The following is a 26,680-nucleotide window of genomic DNA, read 5'->3' as shown; positions in this document are numbered from 1 at the left end:
TGCAGCATCGCTGTCTTCTGGCTTATTCTTCAAAGTCAGACTGTACTTTGTGTTCTTAAACATCTGTGTGCTGTATCTGCCTCACCACAACCAGGGCTTGGCTTTCCGTTCAGTTAATGAAGAAACACTAATAACCTCACAGCTGAAAGCAGCAGAATCGCTGCCTCTTGTTGCAGAGTTCAGCCGGGGTGAAGCCCTCACCACTGCAGACGGTCTAGGCCAGGCTTCTCGGCGCTTACAGCTCCTGCTTCAAGCAGCTTTAGTCTCTTGCTTGAGACAGTGTCAGCTCTCCGGGTGGTTTTAGTGGTGCATCGGGCTTCTGATTCCCATCCCTGCCCAGAGGTCAGTTTTACCTGCATGTGAATTTTCAAGAAGTCCACACACTTTAAAGATTTTATTCACGTCACATTATTTCAAGCACCTCCAGAAGCTCCATGCTTTGTTGGTTGTTCACAGATCACAACAGAAGTAGCAGCAGAGAACTGAGGACAAATCCACCTGCATTGTGTGGCCGCTGCATTCATGCCTCTGTGTATTTGTTGCTGAGTTTTTCCTGTGTTATTAGTGCTCATCGAGTATGAAAAAGCCGGTACCTTTTCCTGTACGGATTAAACATAAGCACTATAAAACATTTGTTGCTTCAGACCAGAAGCTCATTAACGAAATTAGTGTTGGTTCATGCACAATTAATAGAGAGGTCGGAGTTTTGTCATTAGTGCTTGCCTCAGGAAATCTCACCCGAGTGCTGGGAGCAGTTTAGACAGAGGATTCGTGTGTAACTTACCGCTGTAGCTGGAAATGTCCCGCAGACACCTCTGCCATGAGGCCAGCTCTAAAATCGATGGTTTGACCTGGAAGTTGAAGCAAGTAGTCCCCGCTGTCAGGAACTGAAAGTGCACCCTTACAGATGCCTCGAGGATTTCTTTTCAGCTCGCCTCCCAAATGAGGGAGCGTTAATCTCAGGCAGCGGGGAAAGAGAGGCAACTTTGCCAGCCCAACTTTGAAACGTACAACATGGCACGGGGCACTGCTATGGCTTTAAAAATGCTGAGCAGTTTCAGGGACTGTGATTGGCAGGAGGTAAATTTGTTTATCAATGAGGAAATTAGTGAGCAAAGCCAAAGCTCCTGTTATTGGTGTTGCTATTAGATGAAGGTGGCATCAGCGACAACTGAGGCACTTTAATTTTTGCCCTTTCAATCACAGATGCCCTACTCTATGCAGGAGAAGGTTTTTGTGCAGGCGAGCGGTGGTGCTGCATTAAATCAAAAGCTGCTGTGCAATGAGAAAAACGCTAGCCCCATGCCAGGAGCAATCAGTTGCAAGAATAAGACCGGGGAAGAACGCAGAGGAGCAGAGAGCCCAGAGCTGGAGGTGTGTGGCAGCTGGGGGCGTCCGTGCAGGTTTTTCACCTCAAGCCGTTAGTCCTGCAAAGCAGCTCGCCGTGGTGTTGAAAATAGTGCGGCTTACACCAAACGTGGGATGTGGCAAATGATTACAGGTGGAGGACAAGGTGTGGACGTGTGAAGTGGACTGATATTAATCTTCTCAGCATTGCACCTGAATTGCTAAAGCATCCACAAGGGAATACCTGTAAAGCAGGCACTCCTGGGCATCTCCAGTGGTAAAACTGAGGATAATTTCATTTGTTTGACTCACAACCGTGCTGTCAAATCAGAAGGGTCAGGCTCAGTCAGCCTTTGGTTGCTTTGCCCTTGTCAGCTCTTGTTGCCCTGTGTAGCTTCGTGTCGCTTACTCCCAGCCACCTCAAACACCTTTTAAAGTTGATTTATATATGCCCAACATTGCATAAGAACAAATTGCTGTGATTGAACACATAAATGTGCTTGCACACCAGCATATATGTAGCTGTGTGCAGATGTCCATGTTTATCAGCAGCTGAGGTACGAGTTTGGCCTGCTGTTGGAGGAAGAGATAAGGTGACATTATCTGTGTGGGAATTATTACCTGCAATAATCTGTGTGACAAAAAAAGAATGCTTAATTCCTTGGAACAACCAGAGCCTTCCCTTGAACTCTGGGGAACTTAGAGGAGCTCAAAAATATCTTTATGCGATTATTATCTATCTCTCCATCCATATCTATCCAGCTCCCTTATAAGCAGTAATGAGCTATGGTTTTTATCTAGAAAGTATCTTTCTGCTTTAATTATAATTCTAGGCATCTGAGAGACTAGGCAAGTCAGACAAAAGATTTTCTTTTTCATCAGGCATAGTCTGAAGCCTTAGGGTTTTGTGCCTCTGACATGTTTCCTGTGAAGTTCAGCATTGCTGAGATCAAACGCCAAGCACAGCCTGTGATTACCATGATAGAAAGCCCCTGGCTCAGTGCGGAGACGAGCACTCTGAAATCTGGTTCAGACAGTAACTCATCTTTAGTTTGAAGGCTTACGGAGATGGGGGCTTTTTAACTCAAAACTTTCACAGTCGCTGGTTTGGTTTTTGTTTGTTCGTTTCCTTAAAGACACCCACATGCAGTTTGGCTGCATGCTCTCCCTTCACGCCGTGACCTGCAGAGGACCAGACCCCCAGGAGCAGCACCAGGCCACTCAGGCTGCTGCCTTCTGGCCCTCCCCTGGTGGGCTTAGGGCTGCTGCAAGGCAGGAGCCGTGCTCGAGGCGGTGAACACTGCGCCTACAGGAAGGCTGCCGCTTTCCCTGCTTGTTCTTCACTTGGTGTGAACACCAAGCAAACAGACTCAGGCTTTTCGGCAGCTAGCTTAGGAGTCCTTACCCCGGTAGAAACAAGGGAAAAACTACCAGTTTTCCTGCGTTGCAGAGAGCTTGGAAACCTCACAGGCTCCGTTTCAGAGCATGGCACCACCTGAGGTGCCCGCACAGCTTCACGCTTCTGCACTGAGTCGCGGGAGCTCTGGTGACCAGGGGGTCTCCATGGCAAGGCCAGAGAGAGATGCTCTCCACCACACCGGACCGAGAGCTGCTTGGTCTGGGGCAAAAGCACCTTCCCCTTTCTCCTTCAACCCCAAAGCTGTGCGATCAGCGTGCCCTCCAGTAGTGCTCAGCCTGGCTAAAGCTCGTTTCCCCCCTCACCACCATCTAGCGTCTGGCCAGGGGCTGGGCAGGGGGAATTGCTCCCAGCCTGCAGCCTGGCTGCCTGCCCCCAGCAGCTCCGCAGGACCAGAAGTAGGGACAACTGGGGTACTGCATTTCTAATTAAAACCTAATTAAATTCTGCGAAGAAGGTTCTGCAGGGGTGGGAGGTGAGGAGGTTGCACGTGCTGCATGTAGAGATTTTTGCAGGGAAAAACAACAACAACAAAAACAACCAACCAACGAACAAACAAACAAAAAGCACCACGAAAGCAGCCCAACAATCTCTTTAGCTGTGGGTCTAACATGACAACTTACCAGTCCTAAAAGTCATTCCCACTTTCCAAGAGGTAAAAAAGAAAGTCAGACTGTTGGGGTGAGATTTCTCCTAAAAGAGCTGAACAACCTTTTAGTGGTAAAGTTTGCTGAAGAATAAAATCGTGGTGAGGGACCAATCCCAAAGTGCTTGCTTGGCTGGCCAGCGGCATTGCAGAGACATTGCTTGGGTGCACCACAAGTAGCAGGAACTTCCTCAAGAAAACTGGACTCTATATTAAAAAAAAAATAATCCCTGCAGCGCTTTGCCTCATCTAGCATTTTTTTCTGACACTGAATTGTCTGCCTGGGGAAAGCACTTTTCTTCATAAATAAATGGATGAGAAAATTTCTTCCATAGGACAAGCTATAGGATTATTTTATTTACCTTGCTTGATTTCTTTGCTTTTTTTTTTTTTTTTTCAAATTAGATGAAGGTCAAGGAGGTTATGTCTTAGAAATATTTACATGATCACATCTTCCCACCAGGAAATGGTAAACACGCCCAGGAGTAACTTCTTCATGAAAGAGGCAGCAGAAATGCTTATAGATGTAAGAAGCCTACGTTAAGACCCCTGTTCTTGCTGTTTTGGGTTTTGTTTTTATTCACAAATGAAGCAAAAAATATAACCAAATAATTGTCCAACTCAGCTGTTACACACTGGTTGCTCTGCAAAATATTCTGATTCTCCTCTGATGAAATGGATTTGGTGGGGCTTTTTCTGCATTGCAGCTTATTGACGTGGTACTGAAATGGAATATGAAATTCAGCCTGCTGCACACCTGCGTTGGGCCTGCTGCGTGGGGCAGGGGCTCTGATGAGAAAGGACACTGAAAAGGCGTCCCAATAGCATCCAGTGCCACCTTCTTGGTCTTTGTGGTGAGTCCAGTCTCAGGAATCGCAGGGCCTTGAGACCACGGGGTTGTCTGGAGGCAGGCTGACCGTGGTGGAGGACTGGGTTAGGGAACATTTAAACAAAGAGGATGGACACGAGTGCCTGGGACCTGACAGGGTGCACCCACAAGTGCTGAGGCACTGTGGGGCCACTCTCCATCTGCTCGTGGAGGCCATGGCAGCGGTGGGAGGCTGCTGAGGCCTGGAAGACAGGAAGGGCCTCAGGAGCTAGAGGCTGGCCAGCCTCACCTCGGAAAAATGGTGGAGCACAGCCTCCTGGAAGCCACTCCGAAAACGCTAGGGGTAGGAAGGTGACTGGCAGTAGTCAGCAGGGATATGTGAAAAGGGAAATCGTGTGGATGTTGCTTACCTTGACGATGCCGTCTCCCACAGCGTACTCCTAGACACAGTCATGCAGTGCAGGCTTAGGTGAGGGAGTGGGGAGGTGGCTTGAAAACTGGCTGCACTGAGCTCAGAGAGCTGTGACAAGTGGCACCCATCACCCAGGCGGAGGCCAGTTGCTCATGGTGCTTCCCAAGGGCAGGTCCAACGTCCTGGACAAGAGGACGGAGTGCAGCCTTAGTGAGCTTGCAGATTGTGCAAAATGGGGAGGCATGGTTGGGCCTTCAGATGGTCGCTGCCATTGAGAGGGACCTCAGCAGGGCAGAGGAACCACCAACCAGGCATCTCAAGAAGTTCATTAAAGAAGGGGACCTGCCAAGTCTCGCAGCTGGGGAGGAATAACCAAGTGTACCAGTACAGCCTGGGGCCAACTTTCTCAAAAGGAGCTTTGCAGAGAAGGCCCCAGTGATCCTGGTGGACTATGAGCCAGCACCGTGCCCTCGCAGCAGGCACTGTTCCTAAATGTACCTATGTGGTACCTTTTGTATGTTTTCTGCTTAGATTGCAATCACAGAATCACAGAATCATCTAGGTTGGAAGAGACCTCCAAGATCACCAAGTCCAACCTCTGACCTAACACTAACAAGACCTCCACTAAACCATATCACTAAGCTCTACATCTAAACATATTTTAAAGACCTCCAGGAATGGTGACTCAACCACTTCCCTGGGCAGCCCATTCCAATGCCTAACAACCCTTTCAGTAAAGAAGTTCTTTCTAATACCTAACTTAAACCTCCCCTGGTGCAACTTTAGCCCATTCCCCCTCATCCTGTCACCAGGCACTTGGGAGAATAGACCAACCCCCACCTCTCTACAGCCTCCTTTAAGGTACCTATAGAGAGCGATAAGGTTGTCCCTGAGCCTCCTCTTCTCCAGGCTGAACAACCCCAGCTCCCTCAGCCGCTCCTTGTAAGACTTGTTCTCCAGACCCCTCACCAGCCTCGTTGCCCTTCTCTGGGCTCTCTCGAGCACCTCCACGTCCTTCTTGTAGCGAGGGGCCCAAAACTGAACACAGTACTCGAGGTGCGGCCTCACCAGAGCCGAGTACAGGGGGACAATCACTTCCCTAGACCTGCTGGCCACACTGCTTCTTATACAAGCCAGGATGCTGTTGGCCTTCTTGGCCACCTGAGCACACTGCTGGCTCATATTCAGCCGACTATCAACCAATACTCCCAGGTCCTTCTCTGCCAGGCAGCTTTCCAACCACTCCTCTCCCAGCCTGTAGCTCTGTTTGGGGTTGTTGCGCCCCAGGTGCAGGACCCGGCGCTTGAACTTGGCCTTGTTGAACCTCATACAGTTGACCTCAGCCCATCGGTCCAGCCTATCCAGATCGTTCTGCAGAGCCTTCCTACCCTCGAGCAGATCGACACACGCACCTAACTTAGTGTCGTCTGCAAACTTACTGAGGGTGCACTTTGCAATGGATATTGCAATGGATATTGCACATAAATTTGGTGTAAGAACACACACGCCACTGGCCACCTCTCAGAGTTTCAGGCTTTCAGAAAGTGCTGTTCCCTACAAAGTCGTGATATCCCATAAGATTACAGTAAGCTAAAATCCCCAGTCCAGAGAAATGGAGTTTTTAAAGGGCATTCTATCAGCATATTGGTTATTTCTACATCATTTCTTGCACAGGTAAAATGAAGACTTAAGTAACAGGACTTACATCTTAGCTACATTTTCATGTAAGGTAAAGGTTGATGGTTGTTGCCAGTCTTGCTCCAGGTTTTGTGATATTTTGTTCTGCCAAAATAAACATTCTGACACCTTTAATACAATGACCTCAAAACATTTTACATGGGACTGTAAAATTCAGGTGTATTTGTCTGCTGCTGTATTAACCAAACGACGAACTTATGAAGTGATTGAGGCTGATTTCATTGCCTTTTATTTGACTTCATAGTCATAGAACGAGTTCCCTTGCAATAATGAGGCTTCCTTTTTTTTTTTTTTTCCAGAACACTGAAATATTTTCAGCGTTATTACATGGTGAATTTGTAGACTACTCAAAGGATCTCTGAATCTTTCAAAACACCCGACACACACCAAAAAATAATAACATGCTGCTTTTAGGTTCTTTAAGGCCTAGAATGTGGCCTTGCCCAGACTGTGAACTCCACTTAATTTCACAATGAAATTTTAATAAAAATTCTCCTTGGAGCTCACCTCTACAATTAGGTGTGAAATTTTGCTTACCCAGCCTAGAGCCAGAATTTCCAGCATAACCACTGAACTTAAAGTGTGTACACACACACACACATATATATATGTGTGTGTGTGTGTTTGCACTGTGTGTGCATGCGAGTAATGTGCACACTGTAACTAGCACACTGGCAGGGCTATCCCTACCAGTACTGGGTGTATGCCCAGTGGCATGACTGTTTTTTACTTCTAACCATGATCATTACATTAGTGCTGTACACATTAGTGGGAACATTATTTTGTCCAGATAAATAGCTTTCTGGATCCTCCTAATCTTTCAATGCCAGCTGTGCTTTCTGGAGTTGCCTTGCCCATTTTAATGATTAAAGCTTTTCAAAAAGAATTTCAGATTTAAATGACTGCTCTCTCAAGACCTTTGAATGAAAATAAAAAATAAACACATTCTTTTTTAATATTCTTTAAAAAACAAAACAAAGCAAAAAAAACCACTTTAACCTGACTACTCGCCTTGCTTTATTGCCACGGTATGCTTCTTGTCTATTATTTTTTCACGCACTGTTTGTACACACTAAGGTTCCTCTAGTCTTTTCCATTTTCACATGGAAATATTTTCTGTCACCTGTTCAACCTTCTTTTCATAAGTTATTTTTTCAGTACCATGCATGTCTCTGCACTTCATGGGTGCTTTTCCATAGCTTTCCAGGGCTGCCTTATTAGACTTAGTGGCACCGGCCCCATTTCTGCTCTCTGCTCCTCAGCAAGCTGGCTGTTCCCTGTCTGACACAGCTCCCCAGCATCTCTCCTGTGAGGCCACAACTTCAGGGCCTCCTGAGCCTACACACATTTCCAGCACTTTGTTGTTTTGTGCTGATCCGAGCCCAGAACACAGACCTGGCACAGCCTGCGACTGCCTCCATCAAAGGCCAATGCACTCTTAATCAGCTGCAAGTTTGTGCAGCATGCATTCCGAGAAAAGCTCATTTGGAAGTCCCCATTGGAACTGAAAGTATAATTCTGAGCACATTTATATTAGGTTTATTAAATTTAAAAGAACATAAGAGTTGATAGATTCTTTAGAATGAAACCCAATTGTTATTAAGACAAGGTATTGCTTTCTCCATCAGATTTCTGCAAATGTTTAAGTAAAATTCAGTAAATGAAAAATAGGAAATCTTATCCTTAGGTAGTTTAGTGTCCTGTCTCCAGCTGTCATTGGGCTGGAATTACTTTTCTTCGATTCTTCAGATCAAAAAAAAAAAAAAAAACAATCAGTGGTTAGTATTAATAACCTTTTATAAGTCCTTAAGGCAAGTTTTCACAAATATATACCTAAGACATTCGCTTTGGCTCCTTAATAGCAGATGAGACTCTTGCAGTTGAACGCTTCCTGCTGATCTTTGCTTTCCCCTACAGGCCAGTCTCTGCCCAACACACCTCACAGCCCAGCGCTGTAAGGGCCACCACAGCACACACACCACCCCACAGCAGATGGGTGGGCAAATTCACCTCTGGTAAAGCCCCAAAATCATCCTGGCCACAAAGTTTTCCACGGAGGAGTCCCTGCTCAGGGCCCAGGCCTCAGCCCAGTAGGCTGAGCGCCCAGGGCATGGCTGTGAGCAGCACCAGGCCCTCGGCAGGAGGCCATAGCAACCCCCACATTTGGTGGCATCCAGTATGAAATGGCTCATCCTGACGTCTCGCCGTGTGCCCGGTGGCAGGAAGGACTTGCCGCAAGGAGCTCAGAGTTGTGTGTTGGTTGGGACAGCCCCAACAGAAGCAGCTCCTTCCAGCGCGGCAGCGGTTGTTACACAAACCGTGCAACAACGCGGTTATGTGGAGATGTGAACACTGCAGAGTTTGTAAGAGTCACTGAGCGGCTTCTGTGTAACGAAAGGCGAAGGCAAAACCGGCGTAAATCCAGCAGAGGCCTCGGAAGCATTCCCTGCGTGGACCAGGCAGGGAGGCAGTACCCAAACGTCATGTCCGGGACGTCCAGCTGGCGCTCTTGGGCGCCTTGCAGGTGTGGACATCCACCACCTCCAGGCAGTCCTGGCAGCGCACGGCGCAGCACCAGTGGAACTTGCACTCGCATTTCGTCATCCTGCTGACGCGCGAGGTGTCGTAGCCTCGGCCGCAGCACATCACCTCACAGCTGTCCATGCCGCGGGACGTCTGGTTGCAAACCCGGCCGGCCGTCCCTGGGGACCCTGCAAGGGGAAGGCAGTGGAGGTCACTCAAAAGAGCAGGGGGTGGGTTTTAAGGGAGGACAGAGAGCATACAAAAACAGGAAAAAGAGACATCGTTTGTGAGGAATCTGTTCCTGCAACATCACATTGCTCCACAGAGGAGCTGTGGGAGGGCTGCCAGACCCCAAACCACTACATCCAGGGCTGCGAGGGACGCGCTGGGCAGTGCCCCTGCTGCTGAAGGCTGAAGTCTCTGCCAAACCCAACACCACAGTGGGCATTTTGGGTGCTGGGGCACTGGGCCTTGGTTTACATACCCAGTGCACACCAGCCCAGGGGGTTGCTGATGATCTGTGCTACCACACATCCCCGCTGAGCAAGTACAAAGGTTTCTGCTCCTTCCTGATACAGAACGCATGAAATTGATTTACAGCCTGCTATGGACAGAAGGAGGGCAGGGAGACATCCGGCGCCTCTCTGCAGCTCTCTAGAGCAACTTGAACAGCTCTGCCCATCCCCAGGAGGCACAAAGTGGCTGGATTCACCCCTTGAAGGCATCTCCTGCCCAAACTGCTACTGTGCCACACATCTAACACAAACTTATCTCAGGGTTCACTTTAGTTTGAGAGGGTTCGACAGATTATTCTTATCCACCTGAAAACTTCATGGAAACTCATTGCTTAGCCTAATTTCTGATCTACTGATACTATAAATCCATTTCAGGCAGAGCCATAAGATAAACATCGTGCTGGCATTTTCTTTAGACCAAACAATAGCTATATTCTTCTGTTCTTGGCCAAAATGGAATCTCCTAAATAATGACTGCAGTCACTGAATTAATTGGGAAAATTTTACAAAGTGTATCTATGTGGTTTTATTATCATCTAGTGGTACAGTTATTTCATAGGTGTACATGAAAAAATTAACCTTCTAAGAGAATAAAATGCATGCAGATATTAATTCAAATTTGCATGAAGTAGGATAGCAAATCATTCCTAATTAATAAAAACCCAAGATGCAATTTGTAATTACTGAAAATCCAAGCTGCATTAACTCTTTTTTCCCTCCCTATGGTGCACTCATGGTTGCACCTCATGGTTGCATGTGCTGCCGCTGCTGTACTGAAGCACTTCAGCACGTACCAGCATGAGCTGTCCGACAGTTTCCCCTGTCCCCACTGTCCCCAGCACCAGGGACACATCCCATTTTTTGGCCCTGGACCCAAGCACACAGGCGCTGAGTGGTCTCAGGCGCTTGAGTGCAGCCACCTTCTCAGACCGCCGTCTTTCATGACGGGTGCGTGATTAGCACGGTGTGGGAGATTTTGCTCTTTTTACATTGAACCAGGACACGCTTCAACTGAAGTCCTAGAGGAGAGCTTCAGTCCCCCAACGGCAGCTCAGCCTTCTCTCCCATAGCCTATAATCCATTTCACTTAAATATTTAAATATTCATTGGGCCACAAACAGAAGCATACACCTGGAAAGCTTTGACTTCAAATGACAGCATCACAGAAAGGCCGAGGTTGGCAGGGCCCTCTGGAGCCCACCTGGTACAAGCCCCCCGCTCAAGCTTGCTGCTGTGGCCAATACATGAGGTCAAGGTGCCACCTCAGGAAGGAGGTGGCCCGAATGGAGGGCCACATACCTGGCTCCCTTGCTGGCCAGCCAGCACGGAGCAGGAGGAGAGGGCACACGGAATGTGCAGTGTGGCTGGAGACATGCTCTGTTCCCCAGACCAGGCTGCTCTGCCTGGCTAGGCTCTGCTGTCCCCATCTCAGCCCTGTCCCCAGTTTGCCCAGCTCTGCCCAGCACCGGGGCAGGAGGGGAGCTCGGGGGCAGGCTGAAGTCTTGTCTGTTTGAGGGAACACCTGACGTCGGCGTAGAAGGACCTGGGAGGATGCAGAGCTGCGTGCCTTGCCCATGGTCACATCGGAAGCCTGTGGCAGAAACAAACCAGACCCTGCTTGCAGGCTACTGTGCTCGCCTTGATCCATGAGGCAGCACAAAGAGCAGGAAGAGCTGCATGGTGCTGTGCTTGTGCAGCTCACAGACACAACTATTGCATTCCAGGCTGTGCAAAATGCCTTCAACTGAATAACCATGTTTATAGGGGCTTGTCCTGAGGGTTTACCATACTGATGTGGCCCAGTAACAAAGTCCTGGGGTGCCTAGGCTGTGTGTTGTGGTATGTCAAGGACAATAATCTATAATAACCGTGATTCAGGTTAGATTTCAAACTGCTGTGGGAGGAAGACCTCACGCCAACATCTGCGATAAGGTCAGGGGGATTCATCGGGAACTGCTGTGATGAGGTGCGGGAGCTTTCCCGGGAAGGTGCAGCAGCATTCCTCAGCCGAGGCACAGGTTATTTCCCAGCCCCAAAGTTCTGATTTCCAGATGTTTGAGGAAATCACACAGCAGCCAAGAGAAGAATGGGAAACTCCCACCGATTTCTATGGGAGTTTTGCCACCGACTTCAAAAAGAAAATGATTTCATCCCTTAGCAGACAGTCAAAAGCCAGTAACATCTGATGTCACCCACCACACATAACCAGCAGTACTGTGCCACTAGGGGAGGAGACCACATCACCCACAGAACCTGGTGAAAGAGTAAGGTTCATAGCAAGGCTTAGTTCCCGAGCAAAGCCAATGCTTTTGAGAAGTTCAAAGAGCCCCTTCAGCATCTCTGTGGCTTTGCTGGAGCCTGGGGAGAGTCCCTGGTCGCCTGCCTCCACCAGGGAAAGCAGGACATGGAGCAGCCCATGCTGGGACTCCACCACTGGGGACTGACAGACATCTCCAACTCTTTGTCAACATTCAACACACACACTCAGCTCACCTCAACGTAAAGCCCTTGCCAAAACAAATTCAGCTACGACACATGCACACACAAAACCCACTCCCTTTCATGAGACAGAGGATGAGCAATAGCTGACAGAGCAGCCACACACATCACGGCACTCCTTGGAGGTGCTCCAGCACCGAGGCCACCAGCAGAAACTGAGCAAAAGGGCAGGATTTTCTGTTCCTGCCCTGCTACCTGCAGCGCACCTCCTCATCACGTAAGAGGCAGGACTGTGTTCTAACTCGCAGAGAGTTTTCGTGCAACCTCTTTGTTTTTAGTTCAAGTTTCAGAATTGCCATGCCAACACACAACACCGTACCTGCCAAGATATCCACAGGTTTGAATACTGCCAACTTTATGGCCTGTACATCAAACCCTTTCTTTCTTCTTGGTTTGCACACTTATTTTCTTGAGCAAACATATGGAAAGTTGAAAATTACTCTCTCTCCATTCCTAAAGCACTACAATGACATTATTTCTCTATAACATGAGATTTTCCCTTCTATTTCTATTGATTAAAAATCTGGCTTCAAGCAATAAAGTTCATTACTCAACATGTACATTAAATAATAATAATAAAAAAAATTAAAACCCTGATAACAATAACCAAGTTTCCACACTTGCATTTTGGAAAACAAATAAATAAATAAAAGCAAGTATTGACAGAAAAGTGACTCTGAAGATACTTTTTAAGTCAAGAAATACGAGGGCCCTACACACACCAGACAAGTACAGGCGGGTCTGAGGGGACAGGCAAGCAGGAAGCAGCCTTGTCTGGAAGAGCTGGGGTTTTGCAGGCCAGCAACGAAGAGACAGAAACATATTGATAAAAGAAGAGCTCATCCAGATTCAGTTGACAGTAAACATGTGTCTGACTCCAGTTCCCATAGCCACTAACAGCTGCCGCAGTCCTCCAGCTCCAAGAGGATCCTCAGGCGCTGGTGTGGCCTGTTCCTGAGGGCAGCCCCTAGTCCCCTCAGGGACGAGCGCCTGCCCTGACCAAGGGCTGGGACTTCGCCTAACACATTGCCAGTGCAAACACTGGGAGATGTAGGCCAAGTATTCACACAGGGAACAACTCAGCAAAAAGTTTCTGACAGAGATCAACATGGGTTTCTCTCCACAGGTTGCATACTTCGAGTGCTAACACGTCTCACCCAACACCAATACTTTGCAGGCTGTAATTTAATTTCACATTTTTCTTTCACTCCAGATTTGGCCTTCCTTATTCATCTCAGAAATGTAGCACATGGCTTAGATGGGGCAGTAAGGGATAAAAAATAACCCTGTGAAGGAGTTCTCAGCCACAGCCATGTGCCCACTTGTCGGGGACACGGGAGACTGGTACCACACGTTCCTGACCCAGGTGTGCCACCCCCAGCCCATGTGCAGGCAGAGGCAGCAATGCTGGCTTTGATGGCACCCAAACTGGGACCAAATGAGTGTTGGGAGAAACCTGTGGGTAACTCAGAATAGCTTGGAGTACATCTCAGAAGGGTTTTCAGCAGGTCCTGAGAACATCTGCACATGGGCAGGACCCATCTCTTCGCTCCACCACCATCTTCAGGGGGCCAAAGCCTTGCTGCTACCACAACAATTGCAAGAAGTCAACCCTTGTTCACCAAGGTGATCCTGCTACCTCATCCACCTAGGAGAAGTGCTCTCTCAACTTCATCCCAGCTACCCCAAGCACATAACCAAGCTCAGCCTGCACTAAACCCTGGGGTGAGTTAGGTGGGGGTCTCCCTGTAGAAAGAGGTTTCACCCAAACACTGCCCAAGCTTTTTGGTTGCTCTGCACAAATTAATTTTTTATAAACCTGATGGACTTTTTTTTTTAAGAACACATTACTCTGCTTTAACAGACTCTACAAACAACAGCCCATAATAGAGGATCTACCAGTTAACTGGTGATGTCCGTGATATGGCTGCTCATGCACTTATTCCCAAAGCATTCTCTGCTTTTGCACTAGTATATTCAAAATGTGATAAACTTGCTACAGTTTTCAATCAACCTAGCCTGCATGGATGGTAAAGTGGCAACATTTTAAAAATCAACCTGTTTCTACCAGAAGCTTACAAGCAGACAAACGGCATTTCTGAGGTGAAGTTGCACATTAGGGATATACTAGTACATGCTACACCTGGGCTGCTACCAGTGAAACCTTCACTTTATTTCCTTTTGCAGCATTATCATCTCTAAGCAGTCTGTGTATAGTCCTCGGTATGCTTTTATTGATTTTAGAAGCTGGCAATTCATGTTAATATAAGGGAACACCATGCAAAGCGTGTCAAAATGTGTAAGTTCACAACAAGGTTTTCAAAAGTCCTCTTGAATGTCCAACTTCTGTTTCTATTGAACTATGAGTATAAAAATGTGGGAAAAAAAAGATTTTTGCTTCCACATGAGCAGAATCCAGTGACTTCTGAACACTTGTGAAACCATCCTTTGGTCCTTTTCTAAAAGTCGTGAAATCTTAATGCTAGATAGAAGTGGTTGGCTTATTATGCGCTCTTGCTATTAAGCGAGTTGCTGTTAGTGGTTTCCACAAATTATCTCTCTCCCAAAAGCAATGACTCTTCTTTTCCTTCTAGGAAAAAAATAATAATACTGCAGTTTTCACTTTGCAGGGGTGATTCATGTACGTACGTCCAACTGCCCCTCCCGGACAGACTACTGGGGTGTATCCAGTGACAGCACCCTCCGATGGCTGCCTGCCACCAGAGAGAAAAGCCAAAGCTACAAGCTCCAACAGGAGGAGGCGAGATGCGGGGTTTTTTTGGATAGATCGCTGGTGATACAACTCCTGAGTACCTTTAATTTACTGGTTTATGTGTATTAACACACCCAAGCCACAGAGGATACTGGCTTTGTCATTTCACAGTTTGTGAAGCTGTCTCCTGGTCAAGCTGCAATGCTTCATAAAATGTGCTCTGGGAATCCTTCGTTCAGCCCTGATACTAATCAAACTCCAGATTCACGGTTTTTCTGAAGCACTAAATTGCTTGAATTCCCTGGAGAATGAAAGGCAGAGCTATATTCAAAGGCATAATAAAGTGCTGTGGTATTACATTTAGCTGACACTGAGATGCTGTCTGCATATTTCCAAACTCAAACTTCTATAGTCTCATTTAATTTAACCTCCAATCATCTAACAGGGCTAATGCTCTGGAGTGCTCAACAGGGCAAAATAAAACTAATCAAGAAAAAATGCTGCTCAGCTGCTGATGTTATCTCTGTTGAACTCAGATCAGCTTGTGTTTATCTGATTCTTTCTTTGCTCCATGAGAGTAGCAGGCAATCCCGCAGAATTGTTCCCTTTCCCATTGAAGGTTTACTACAGCTTTCCAAAAATGTGCTCTTCAAAACAACCACATTCTCAGGATTCTGAGCGGCAAAGAAATGCCTCATCTGAAGTGTTATCTGGGGATGAGCAAAAGCATATGTCAGGCTGCGATCTCCAGGCGGGCTTGACAGCACCAGGCAAGCGAGCAGAGCACACTGCGGTGACAAACGCCCAGTCTCCTCCACGATAACAAGCCTGACATGTTAGGCTAGGCTTACTGCAGAGATGATTAAATGGCTTTTTGACATAGAAGTGGCTCGTGCACTGACTCTCCTTTTAAGGGGAAAAGTATCACAGATCTTACAGTGAGAAAAGCAGCTTCAAGAAATGAGTTTTGAATAAAACCTGGTCTGCAAAGAAATCAAGTTTTGAATAAATCCTAGTCTCTGCACAATGCCACAATATGCCCATTTATTCACCTAGATTAAAGTATTAGATTTTATGGTATCGGTCACTACTCAAGGAACAATATGCTCTTGTGCAGGTAATAAGTACCACCTGCAAAAGCCATAAATAACATTTAAAATTACCTTGACTACTTAACTAACCAGGAACACTACACAATGTAAGTGTACTGGATGAAATTCTGGGTTCGCTGAAGTCAATAGTACATGACCAGGATTTCACATATTGTTCTTATTTAAGTACAGTTGTTTTGCAATGCCTGTTCCAAGTAAACTTGGATTGTAAATACACAGTGGTGCCAAAAAGAGCTAAGCTGCGTTGCTATCCAGATACTTATGGATGTGTCATACCGGGTGCACTCTGGTATGTTATACAACCTATTAATTAGTTCCACAGCATCTTTCATACATTACTCAGTCTCTCTCTCTTTTCCAAATTTGTTTGGTTTTTTTTTTTTTAGTTGTTCTTTTTTCTTTAGTTGTTTTTTAATTCTTAATTGCCACATCAGGAAATGCTACATGCTGCTCAAGAGCTGTTAGCATGCTTAGTGTTGCTCGGCAATGCCTTGAACCCTGGAACTTTGTTAAGGGTGCCTCCACTGAAAGCCTCTACTGAAACCTCTGAAAGCAGAAACATTCAGTGTTAACAGCAGCCCTGAAACTTCATCTCTTCCCACTGGGGCTGGCACGACTCTACAGAAAACATGATAGTAGTCATGGACCGAGCAAAGGCTGACTTACAGAGAGGAGTAAGCACTGTGTCTTTGGATGCAGGGTGCTTTGCCCCACTGACCTGCACTCCTGCAGTCACCTGCACTTCCTCCAGCCACCTTGCACCACGCTATGGTGCGTTGACTGGTGCCAGAGCAGAGCTGCCAGATCTCATGCCTGTGGGGAGAGGGGCGTCTGCTGCTAGAGACTGTCCACAATGAGCTGTGAGGAATGTGCAGATAAAGGAGACCTGTCTCTTGGGACTTTACAATACAGAAGAGAAGCAGCGTAACTGAGATGGTTCCATGGGGACAACACAGGACTTGGTTCTGCTGCAGTTACACCTGGCAGCTCTGCACTGAGCTATGGGATACAACTGTACACGCGGCTGCATTATGGCATGGACCAGCCTCCAGAGCGTAGCTCAAACTTGTCCCAAAAGCAACCTTTGCCTTGCAGAGTCTCCATGGTTCCATAGTATCTGGAAGAAACTGCTGAATTGTATTAGAACTGGCTATCATACATCTAGAGACATTGAGGAGCTATCGTTCTTGTGCAGAGCCATCCTTCCAGAACATCTTCCTTCCTGTTTCCTGCTGGTTATATGCATGGATTTATATATATACACTCATTAATAATGATATTTTTTGACCTGCAAAGGACAAATGTCTGAAATAAAACCATTCATGTGTAATGATAGAGGCTTACCTACATCCCTGTCCCTGATACAGTAGTCTGGAGAGCTTTCAAAGTATACCAGGTCATTCTTAGTTGGCTTCTTAAATCTCTTATTAGCCACAGTGAAACCCGTGCCATCTTGATTCATGACCACCTGAATCGCTCCATTGTATTTCTTCCACAGATAATCTCCTGTTTTCCTAAAGTCTGCCATGGCCAGCCAACAGGTCCTTAGAGTGCATGATCCACTCACACCGTGACATTTGCACTCCTGTTTCAAAAACCGCTTCACGGCCTGTTTAGAAACGCAGTAAAATATACACAGGTAAAACAAACTGTCATTCAAGCTTCTCAATCCTTTTCCATTGATCCTGTAATGCCAGGCTTGCAATGGGTCTTGAAACCACGGTCTGTAGTGACACCCACTGGTAGCATCAAGTCAGCCTCGCATGGTGGGTCTGCTCTGCTTGCTTTTCTCAACCATACTACCAATCCTCCGAGGGTGCCCTTACCTCCCCCCCCGCCAGTCACCCCAAAGACCTATAGCACAATGTAATGACAGATCACAGCTCGGACAGAAGGAAATAATCTGGGTAATGGACAGAATTGCTCAGCCCCTCGATAGGTGAAGGTAACCCATTGCACCATTGCTCAAGCTGAAGCACCGCCATACTGAGCGTCCCTATCTCAGCTTCATGGAGTTGCTCTTTGACATGAACACTTATGTTGTATGGAAAAAAAATCCAGCGAATACTGTGAGATTTCCAGTGCTGAATTGTTAATGGAAATTGTATTGCAATCAGGTCTAAATTTACCATGAAAAAGTTGACTAAACAGTCCGACTCATCAAACAGCTCTTAGGCATGGTGTCTAAATGCCTATGCAGATATAGATGGTGTTTTAATTATTTCCTAGAAAATCATAAGTGTTTCATATTAAAGTGTTTTTGCAGAGCCTCTACAAAACACCATATCTAGGCTAGGCATTTGATCTACACACAAGAAATAGGGTATTTGTAAAATGCTTATAAACATTTTAACAAACATTTTAGAGTACAACCTTTGTTAGTTTGCAGTGGAGAGATCACCTTCATCATTAATTTAATGTCTGGATAGCATGAAAGCCATTTCAGCTTCATCTCAAACATTTAAACTATCTATATGATGTTAGGGAACAACAGATGGGTTCGTATACAATAAATATTTAATTCCTAATTCTGAAGACATGGATATTTGATCTATAAATATTATGCCTTAAGGGTTCATGAAATACGTAGTAGAGTTTGCATAAGGGGAACAGCATCACAGGAAGAAGATAACAGAGAGAAAAGGTGCGTGACCAGAAGTGACACTGATGCACAGCAGGGCAGTGGTTCCCATTCAAGCACTTAGTAATGAAGTAAGAATGTGTTATGTAGCCAAAGTATGTTTCTTTTTCTTTCCAACCTGTAAGCATTTTTTGTGACTACTTCAAAGAAAAAGTAGGACTGGGATTCTGCTCAGAAAGGGATTTAGGCAGATGCTTGGTTTTAACTATCTGAAAAACTACAGGTACACTTAAAAGAACTTGTTGGACTGAGGCCTTGAATACCTGAAGCACATCAGGATGCAGCACTTATTTTGCCGGTGGTGTCCCTGTGCTAATACACAGCATATTACTTTGCACGATTCCTATGAGATTACTATAAATACTTATTCAGTGTATTTTTGAATTAGTAAAATCCAAACAGTCTAGATTCAAGAGGAACCTATCGACACGGGACTCCATTTTTGGTGGTGTGAAAAGGAGGAGGGCGCAGCTGGCCCCATGCACACCTGGATGCCAGGCTTGTGGATGAGCTGGGGTAGTGAGGTGCCTGCAAAACTCAGCCTACACTACTGAACCGTGGGTGCAGACCAGCACCACTTTCTGTAAAGCAGGCCCTAAAGCATATGAGAATGCGTTGATTATTTTTAATAAATCAAAAAAACTACCTGCTTACCAATACTGTCTTACTATTTTGCATATATATATATTTAAATTTACTAAAATATTTGATTGTCATAGAAAGAACTTTATGGCATGGAACTAATTCACCCCCATAAAGTCTTTGCTTGTGCTGTAGACTGCAGTCTCTTTTGGGCAGTAACATACCAGCGGCTATATTACCTTGGTTCCCCCCCAGTTGTATATTACAACCATGCATATCACTGATCTGAATAGCCTCATCTGACTGTGTTATATATTAGTTGTACCTGCTGGTAAGAAACAGGTGCAACAAAGATGTTGTTGCAGAAAAATCATCTGCAATCATCAGTAAAACTCATGACAATTGGATTTTTTTTCTAATACAGGATAGGTAATATATTTTTATAGTATATTAAGGGAACTTTTTAATACAAAAAGATCAGAATATGAACAATTTACTTCCTACTGAATGTATTAAATTAAGGAGAACAAGACATGAGAAACAAGAAGGCTCTTCATGTTAGAAGTGTTAGGGGTAGCAATATAAAATATCTTTCCGTATTATTTCAGATGTTGCGGATGAAGTCAATTTTGAACACATTTTGAATAATGAAACAGCATTTTCCAGCTATGTGCACTATTCTTATTACTTATCACTACTACCACCAAATATCAGTGCATGTCTTCCTCAGCCCTTGCACTAGCAGTGGGCGATATGCCCTATGATATGACTCCCTCTAGTCACTTGCAATAAATAACAAAGTGAAGATTCTTTTTGTTGAAATCAAATAATGGGATTTTCATACAATGTTTAGAGAAGAGTTTTTTGTTGAGAGAAGGTTGAGGCTGAAGCCTTTTGGAGTTACATGTGTTATGACTCCTGTTTTCTTAAAAAGTGAAGTAATTCTATTTTATCTCTGCCCATTCTGTGTGTCGGTTTACCATACACATAGAGGAATAGACAGTAATGTTTGTGTTTTTGTTTTTTTTTTTTATTTTCTCCAAGATATTTTGAATTTGCTCTTTAATAGTCCAACCTGCTCTTCAGTGTGGTCTTCAGCCTCTCTTAGGAACTTCTATTTTTTTATTAATCAGAAGTAAAACTCCTCCATATGTAAGGGTTAGGTGTAAGGATTAGGCTCGAAACAAAACCTCCACCCACACTGACCCTATGAAGACTTGTTCTTATCTTCATCTTCCTACACAAGGAATCACTGAATGGACTTGGTGTGGGGCACTGATGAGCAATAGCTCTTTCTGTATGTGGAACCCCCTGTCACACTGAACCTTCAAGGGGGATGGAAATGGCATCTTAGTCTTCCACTCATCCCATACTCTTTCCTAACTGTTGAGACTGGCCAGCGAGAGCCAGCAGGTACCTGCCCCAGCACCATGAGAGCTCACAGTGAGCATTTCCAGGCATCTGGGGGATGGACACCCACCTTCCTTCCAGCCCTGTTGTTGTGCAGGTTCATCAGCGCTCTTGCGTCTTTGCCTTTCCTCTCTTTGGCATCCACGAAGGCCCTGGCGAATTTAACACCGTAGTCAATGTTATCGCTGCAGCCGCCCCAGTCAAAATGACCCTTGCTGTCCTTCGCAGAGCCTTTCTTCTTGGGATCGCAGGAGCAGGATTTCAGCTCTCCCTGGCTACATGCCCTCGTGATAGCAAAAACTACCCCAGCGGAGGAGATGGCGTGAACAAAAGCAGATTCCCGACTGCCTGAAACAAAAAGGCTGCTTTACAAATCATTGAGGTAGCTGCTCTGAGCAGCTATCCTAACGGTTAAAAGTCAGCTATCCTGGACTTTTTGCTAAGCAAAACTGGGCTGAAATCGCACAAATGCATGCTCCCCGGAGTCAGAATTAGTCATGGCTTAAACTTGGACCCCTCCCTGGTAAAAGCTCATCAATACAGTGTTGGAGTTGGAAAACATTAGAAGTTTGTTCCTGATATTGATTAATTTACTTTCACGGATCAGTTGTTTTGCACAGATACATGAACAGGACAGCTGGTGTTTCTATCCTGTTTCGTCGATTTAGAAAAATATATGAAGTGCTATTTCAGAGAGCAGTTTAAGAAGTCATTAAACAGGGACACTGAAACGACATGTACATTGCAAAATCCTGCAACCGACTTTTGAAACTAGTTTTTCCTCTTCTGAGGCACTTGGAATAATCTTGCGTGCTTCAAAGACAGTAGTGAGAAATCTTTGGGGTCTTTTTCCTGAAGATAAGTTAAATTTAACTTTTCTGTCTATAGCCAAGCCTGGTGGCCTTAGTTCATACAAACAAGTTCCATGAAATCAATGGCACTGCTTGTGTAATACTCCAAGCAGGATTTGGCCTCGCAGATGTGACTTCCACACCCCAACTGCTCAGGCAGTTTTCCCTCCTGTTAACGAAGTTATTTTATTTTATTTTTATTAACAAATTTATTTTATCAAAGACCGTCCATATTTCTAGCCTATGCCTACTCTGGGGTACCTATTTCAATGCAATGACTCCTTAGGTTTATTTTTTAAGTCTATCTTAAGATGTAATAATGTACAATACAGAGCTGTATTGTATTGACACAACTCTCTCTATGGTAACGGGACATTTTCAGCCTCAGGAAGGTTTTTTAGCACACAAATTGTGCAGTAGCTGGGGCCACTGGCAACAAGCGATACCCGTTCTGAGCAGTCACCACCCTTAGATAATATCATCGTAGTAAGTAGGACCCCAAAGAGTCAATGATGTTACCTGTAACTCCATTTTAGGGAAAATACGATGACTTCAGCACGACACCATATAACTTACTATTGAGTTTTTATATTCCAGCAGCATCTAGATGCTTCAAATATGAATGGCCCCTTGAGTTCTGTGTGCTGTGCAAACCTTCAGCAAACAACAGCTAAAAATTTGCAAAAGCACTGGGCAAACCCTGCTTTTTCCTACACTGGCTTCAAAATCACGCAGAAGAAATCTTGTCTTGTTACAAATCACACTCTTTGGAAGATTTCATTTCTGAGAAAACATGTTCAGAAACATTACAACTTCTTAGCGTGTTAATTAAAAAGAAACACGACGTCGTTAGAAGAAAAATGTTTCATTTGAGTTTACTAAGTTAATCAAAAACATTTCATTTCAAATTAGAGCAATATCAGGCCACGTTTCCCATTACAATCACTGCCTAACCAGGCTCAGCGTACAGTGCAGAAGTCTTGTGTCTAAATTCTCTCCTATAAGCCTGCAAGTGAAAATTTCAGTTTGGGGCAAACTACGTTTTGACTTGTTTATGACATAACCTCCTCGGAACCAGGCCGTGCTCCACCAGACAAAAACCTCATCCAAAACTTCAGCTGAAAACTGTGGGTGACGTCGGCAGTGACTCACAAATAATTGCTAAGGGAGCACGAAGATGGTTATGGGCAGTCACCGTTCAGCAGCAGCAGAGGCTGGCACTGAGCGTGGCTGCACGGGTGAAATCCCACTGCTCGGGTCCCTGTGGCAGGAACACAGGAGCCCTTTGAGAGGCTGCGTGCTGCTCCATGCTTCCCAGGAGAAACGCTGCAGCAGGGACCGACTTATGGGAGGGGTCGTCACCTGCCATCCCAGTGAGCTGGGATCCTCTTGGGATGCCAATGGCCCCTTCCAGCACCCACTGGAGTGCTGAGGTCCCCAGCTGGGGCTGGGCAGCTGCACTCTGGAGCCCCTGTTTCTCTGTAGCCCTTTTTGGGGTGCATTATGTGCTGAAAAACGATGTGGGAACTGCATGGCCAACTGCTAAAATACCCGAATTCTCTTTCTGAACCAAAGGTCTTTGTGCTTTGACAGTGGTTTTTAAGCAAGGTAGCACTCTTATCATAGGATCCCAGAATGGTTTGGGTTGGAAGGGACCCTAAAGCCCACCCAGTTCCACCCCCCTGCCACGGGCAGGGACACCTCCCACCAGACCAGGTTGCCCAAAGCCCCATCCAGCCTGGCCCTGAACACCTCCAGGGATGGGGCACCCACCCACAGCTGCTCTGGGCAATCTTCCCCAGTGCCTCGCCACCCTCTGAGGGAGGAATTTCTTGCGATGACAGCACGCCTCACCTCGCCCTTCGCTTCTCTCCCGGGGTGCCTCAAGTGCTGACAGAGGGAGACGCCGGTGCGCCCCATACCCCCCACATCCCACCCCACACCCCCATCCCACCCCCCGGCCCCCTCACCCCACTCACTGCGCAGCAGGACGCGGCCGAGCAGGCGCTGCCCCCGCTCCAGGGCGCTGCAGTCCCAGCGGTGCCGGCGGAACTGGTGCTGGCACTCGGCCGTCCAGGCGGCCACGCCGCGGCCGATGGAGAGCATGGCCTCGGGGTGCCGGCGGCACAGCTGCCGCTGCCGGCTCACCAGCCCCGGCACGTTGTCGCACATCACCCGCGACGAGCCCACGGCCCCCATGTACCTGCGGGAGGCAAGCGGCAGGGCAGCGGCGGCCCTGGGCTGGGGCTGGGGCAGGGACCCCCCCACCCCCCTCTAACCACCCCGTACGTCCCCTCAGGGCGGCCCCCGAGCTCCGGGGGTCAAAGCAGCCCAAACCGGCGCTTAAAAACAAAATAGAAGCCCTGACCAAAATTAAATTACATCATCATCTGTATCCAGATGTTCTCTATTAAGCCCTGACATGCTTAGCGAGGTACCGCACGTAGAGCCCGAGCCCTAGGTGCCTTCCGAAGGGCTCCCCCAGCGGGACACGTCCCTCTCTGGGACCCTTCCCCCCCCGGAGGGTCGGGGCTCCCCGGCTTACCACCATGAGGAGGCGACCCGCGGCGTGGCCCAGAGCAGGAGCAGGGGGAGCGGCCCCCAGATCCCGGCGAGCAAGTTCATGGTGGGAAGGCGGCGGCGGTCAGCATCGGGGCAGGCGGCGGGCCGAGGGGAAAGCCCATGGAAGGAAGGGGCGCCGAGGGGGCCCCGAGGGCTGGAGGTGGCTCCCAGGGGGCCAGGGGGTCCCCGGCGGCCTGGGCCGAGCCCCGCTCCCCGCTCCCCGCCGAGCCTCCCCTGCAGGCGCGGCACAACTGAGGGGCTGCTGCGGGCTGCCGGCGGACTGGGTGGGTTCGGGTTGTGTGGTGTTTTTTTTTTTTTTTTTTTTTCCCTGTAACGCTGATGGATGAAATGATGTCAAGAGACACTTGGGGGAAGAGGAGGAGGAGGGAACACCTCCGCTCGGGCCAGGAATCCCGATGAGCCAGTTGCTTCCCGCTAACCCTACAAGCGAGCGGCCGGCCCCAGGCACTGCAGTGAGGTCGGGGGCCTGGTGCTGGGGTCCCCACGGCCCCCTAGTTCAGGGTCACCACCTCCTGCCCCTGGGGGAACCGGCGCTGCCCCATCCCCTCCCCAAGCCCATCGCGATGCCAGCACCGGCCCCTCAGAGCTTTCAGGGGAAGCTGCGGGCTGGTGGGTGCAACTAAGCCCATTTAGCAACTTTTTCTCCACCCACCCAGGGCCGCAGATGCTCCAAACCCCACAGCACACGTTGTACCCAGAGGGAAAGGCCCTGTTCTAACTCAGGCACCTGTGGTGAGGTCACTAAATAACCCGGGGAGCACAGTGCTCAGCCCCCCTGCCTTCAGGTGCCAGCCCAGGTGAAAAGGCTGGGGAAGAAAGCAAAGAGAGGTGGTGTGGGACCGCTGCTTCAGGTGGCAGCTCAGGACTGGTGCTGGGTGTGAAGAAGCCAGGCTGCCAGGCTACCGCTGGTGAGGAGTTGAGAGGACAGCCGCAAGCCTCTAGCGTTAGAGGAAGAAAATGCAAAAAGTAGAGTTGTATCAACGCCTGAGGCGGTGCTGTTCACCTGCTTCCCAATCTAACTTAGGAAACAACGCCCCAAAAACCAACCCAAATCAAAACCAGAAACAAAGCAACCACCCTCCACACCAGAAAAGCTCTGGGCTGCAGACGTTGGGATATGGGAATAAAGCCTGGAGCACAGCACCGGTCATACAGCAGCACTACTTGTCCAGTGGGAACCTCAGTTCAGTCTACTGACCCTAGGAGGTCCCAAATGCAACAGCTGGGCATTGAAAATCTATTCAACAACATATTATTGATGTGAAAGGAAAAAAAAAAATTCCTCTTTTCAGCCAGCAGCCAGCTTCAGTTTCTGAAGAGTAAGGGGCATGTATCTTGGATCAGTTAACAGGGGAGAGGACAGCAAACTCCAGCAGGAGTTCAGGCCTTTCTGAGCAGAGGCCACAGCCCTCACTGCTACCAGCCTCCTCGGGTGTGCAGGCAGCAGTTGACCCATCGGGTTTCTCCACAATAACCTTCTCGATTAACAGCAGCACCTTCACTTGTGGCAACTCACAGCAACAATAAATGCTGTCCTCCTCCTCCTCTCCAGAAGATGCTCCGCATGCAGCCCCAGCGACCACACTTCCAGTGCTGTGTTTGCCTTCAATGAGTACATGTACACAATTTCTTGTCAAGAGATCGTGCCATGTGCTATGCAGATGACAACAGATTAGCTAGGAGCAGTGAGAGCCCGACTTGTTCCATACATGCCTTATGAAATTGAGCTGAGGCTCTTCAATACAGTGAAAATAATGTAGTCAAACCTGTATTTCTGCATTCAGGTGAAGACTGTTTTCAGAAAAGCTGAAGGCTCATCTAGGAAGAATATTGAGTTCAAAACAAAAAACCAAACCCTTAAGTGGAAGGCATCTTCCTATATGTATCACAGTATCACAGTTTAGAAGAAGTCAAAATCCTTCAGAGAAGCCTTTGAGTCTCACTTACGGGGACTTCAGCTCTGTATGACATGAAACTACACTGTTTGCATCAGGATAAGAAATATTTTAAGTCATTAAAGCTATTCAGGATACACACCATTCATCTGATCCCACTGATACCTCATTTCATACCTCACTGCTTATCATTTCTGGTCTGTAAAATCCAGTGTTCTGGTACGTGGAAATTCTTGTCCCTAGAATAGGAAATATAATTTTCCAAATACACCTTTCCCCCGTGCCTGCAGAACACAGAAATGACAGCAAATGTCTTTGCAAGTTTCTGCTTTCAGTTATGAAACTTACTTGACCTCCAAGGCTTTTTGTCTGTGTAGACACTACCTCCCTTACTATTACCCTAACAGGCTGCAAGGAAACAGTGAACACAGACAAGATGTGGATCACTCAGTCCCCCTTTCATGACACAGTGTAAGATGGATTTATTCCCAAGACACTTGTCTAGCAAGGCTGAAGAGTCAAAATTGTCCACTGCATAAGGTCCAAAGCAGTATTTATAGTACTTTACCAGCAGCACAGCTTTATTTGGGTAAGAGCACCTGTAATTTTTTTGCACAATTACTGGAACTGAGTCTGGAAAAGACAACGTAAGCAGACACCTACCTGTAATTATTAGCAAAAGTTATGGCTTGGGGGGAATGTTGGAAGAGGTTCAAAGAAAGGAAGAGGAAACATACTGCATAGCTCAAGTTTAAGTCTTGTCCCCAAGAAGGGGGTTGGACAAGGTAAGAAGAGGGGGAAAAAAACCAAAACCAACAAAAAGCCATGAACACAGCACTTCCCTAAGTCAACAGAAAATGTAATAATAGTTTAAAAAAGCCCACTCTTTCCCAGTTTAAGAACGAACACAGCTAAAATTACTGTCTGCTATTTGCAGCTGGAACCGAACAGGAAAACAAAGGTAATGCCTTACTACAGGTATTCCACAAGTAAACTTAAAGAGTGGG

General features: G+C 47.0%; 1 protein-coding gene across 2 annotated transcripts; it reads right to left on the bottom strand.

Moving 5' to 3' along the window:
* Positions 1-7,345: 7,345 nt before the first annotated feature.
* On the bottom strand, positions 7,346-24,067 carry WNT2 (Wnt family member 2). 2 transcript variants are annotated; one of them, XM_040550208.1, is made up of 5 exons: positions 23,741-24,067; positions 23,175-23,398; positions 20,415-20,692; positions 17,056-17,320; positions 7,346-9,060 (listed from the first exon to the last, which is right to left on the bottom strand). In XM_040550208.1, exons 1-5 carry the CDS (start codon positions 23,818-23,820, stop codon positions 8,831-8,833), a joined length of 1,077 nt encoding a protein of 358 aa, XP_040406142.1. In that variant the 5' UTR covers positions 23,821-24,067; the 3' UTR covers positions 7,346-8,830. The 2 variants fall into 2 exon arrangements, with proteins under 2 accessions (XP_040406142.1, XP_040406133.1); XM_040550199.1 differs by having other exon boundaries at positions 20,415-20,688; positions 23,741-23,878.
* Between the last annotated feature and the right edge of the window lie 2,613 nt (positions 24,068-26,680).

Source organism: Cygnus olor, chromosome 1 (genome assembly GCF_009769625.2).
Source record: "Cygnus olor isolate bCygOlo1 chromosome 1, bCygOlo1.pri.v2, whole genome shotgun sequence".
Taxonomy (NCBI): Eukaryota; Metazoa; Chordata; class Aves; order Anseriformes; family Anatidae; genus Cygnus; species Cygnus olor.
Note: the sequence above shows the minus strand (reverse complement) of the source record. Positions and strands in the feature narration are given on the sequence as shown.

Excerpts from the sequence above, each read along its gene's own strand:
- WNT2 (XM_040550208.1), bottom strand. The coding sequence starts at position 23,820 with ATGAACTTGCTCGCCGGGATCTGGGGGCCGCTCCCCCTGCTCCTGCTC. Across the intron at positions 23,399-23,740 it reads CGGGTCGCCTCCTCATGGTG|GTACATGGGGGCCGTGGGCT; the intron begins GTAAGCCGGGGA and ends TGCCTCCCGCAG. Across the intron at positions 9,061-17,055 it reads TATCAGGGACAGGGATGTAG|GGTCCCCAGGGACGGCCGGC; the intron begins GTAAGCCTCTAT and ends TTCCCCTTGCAG.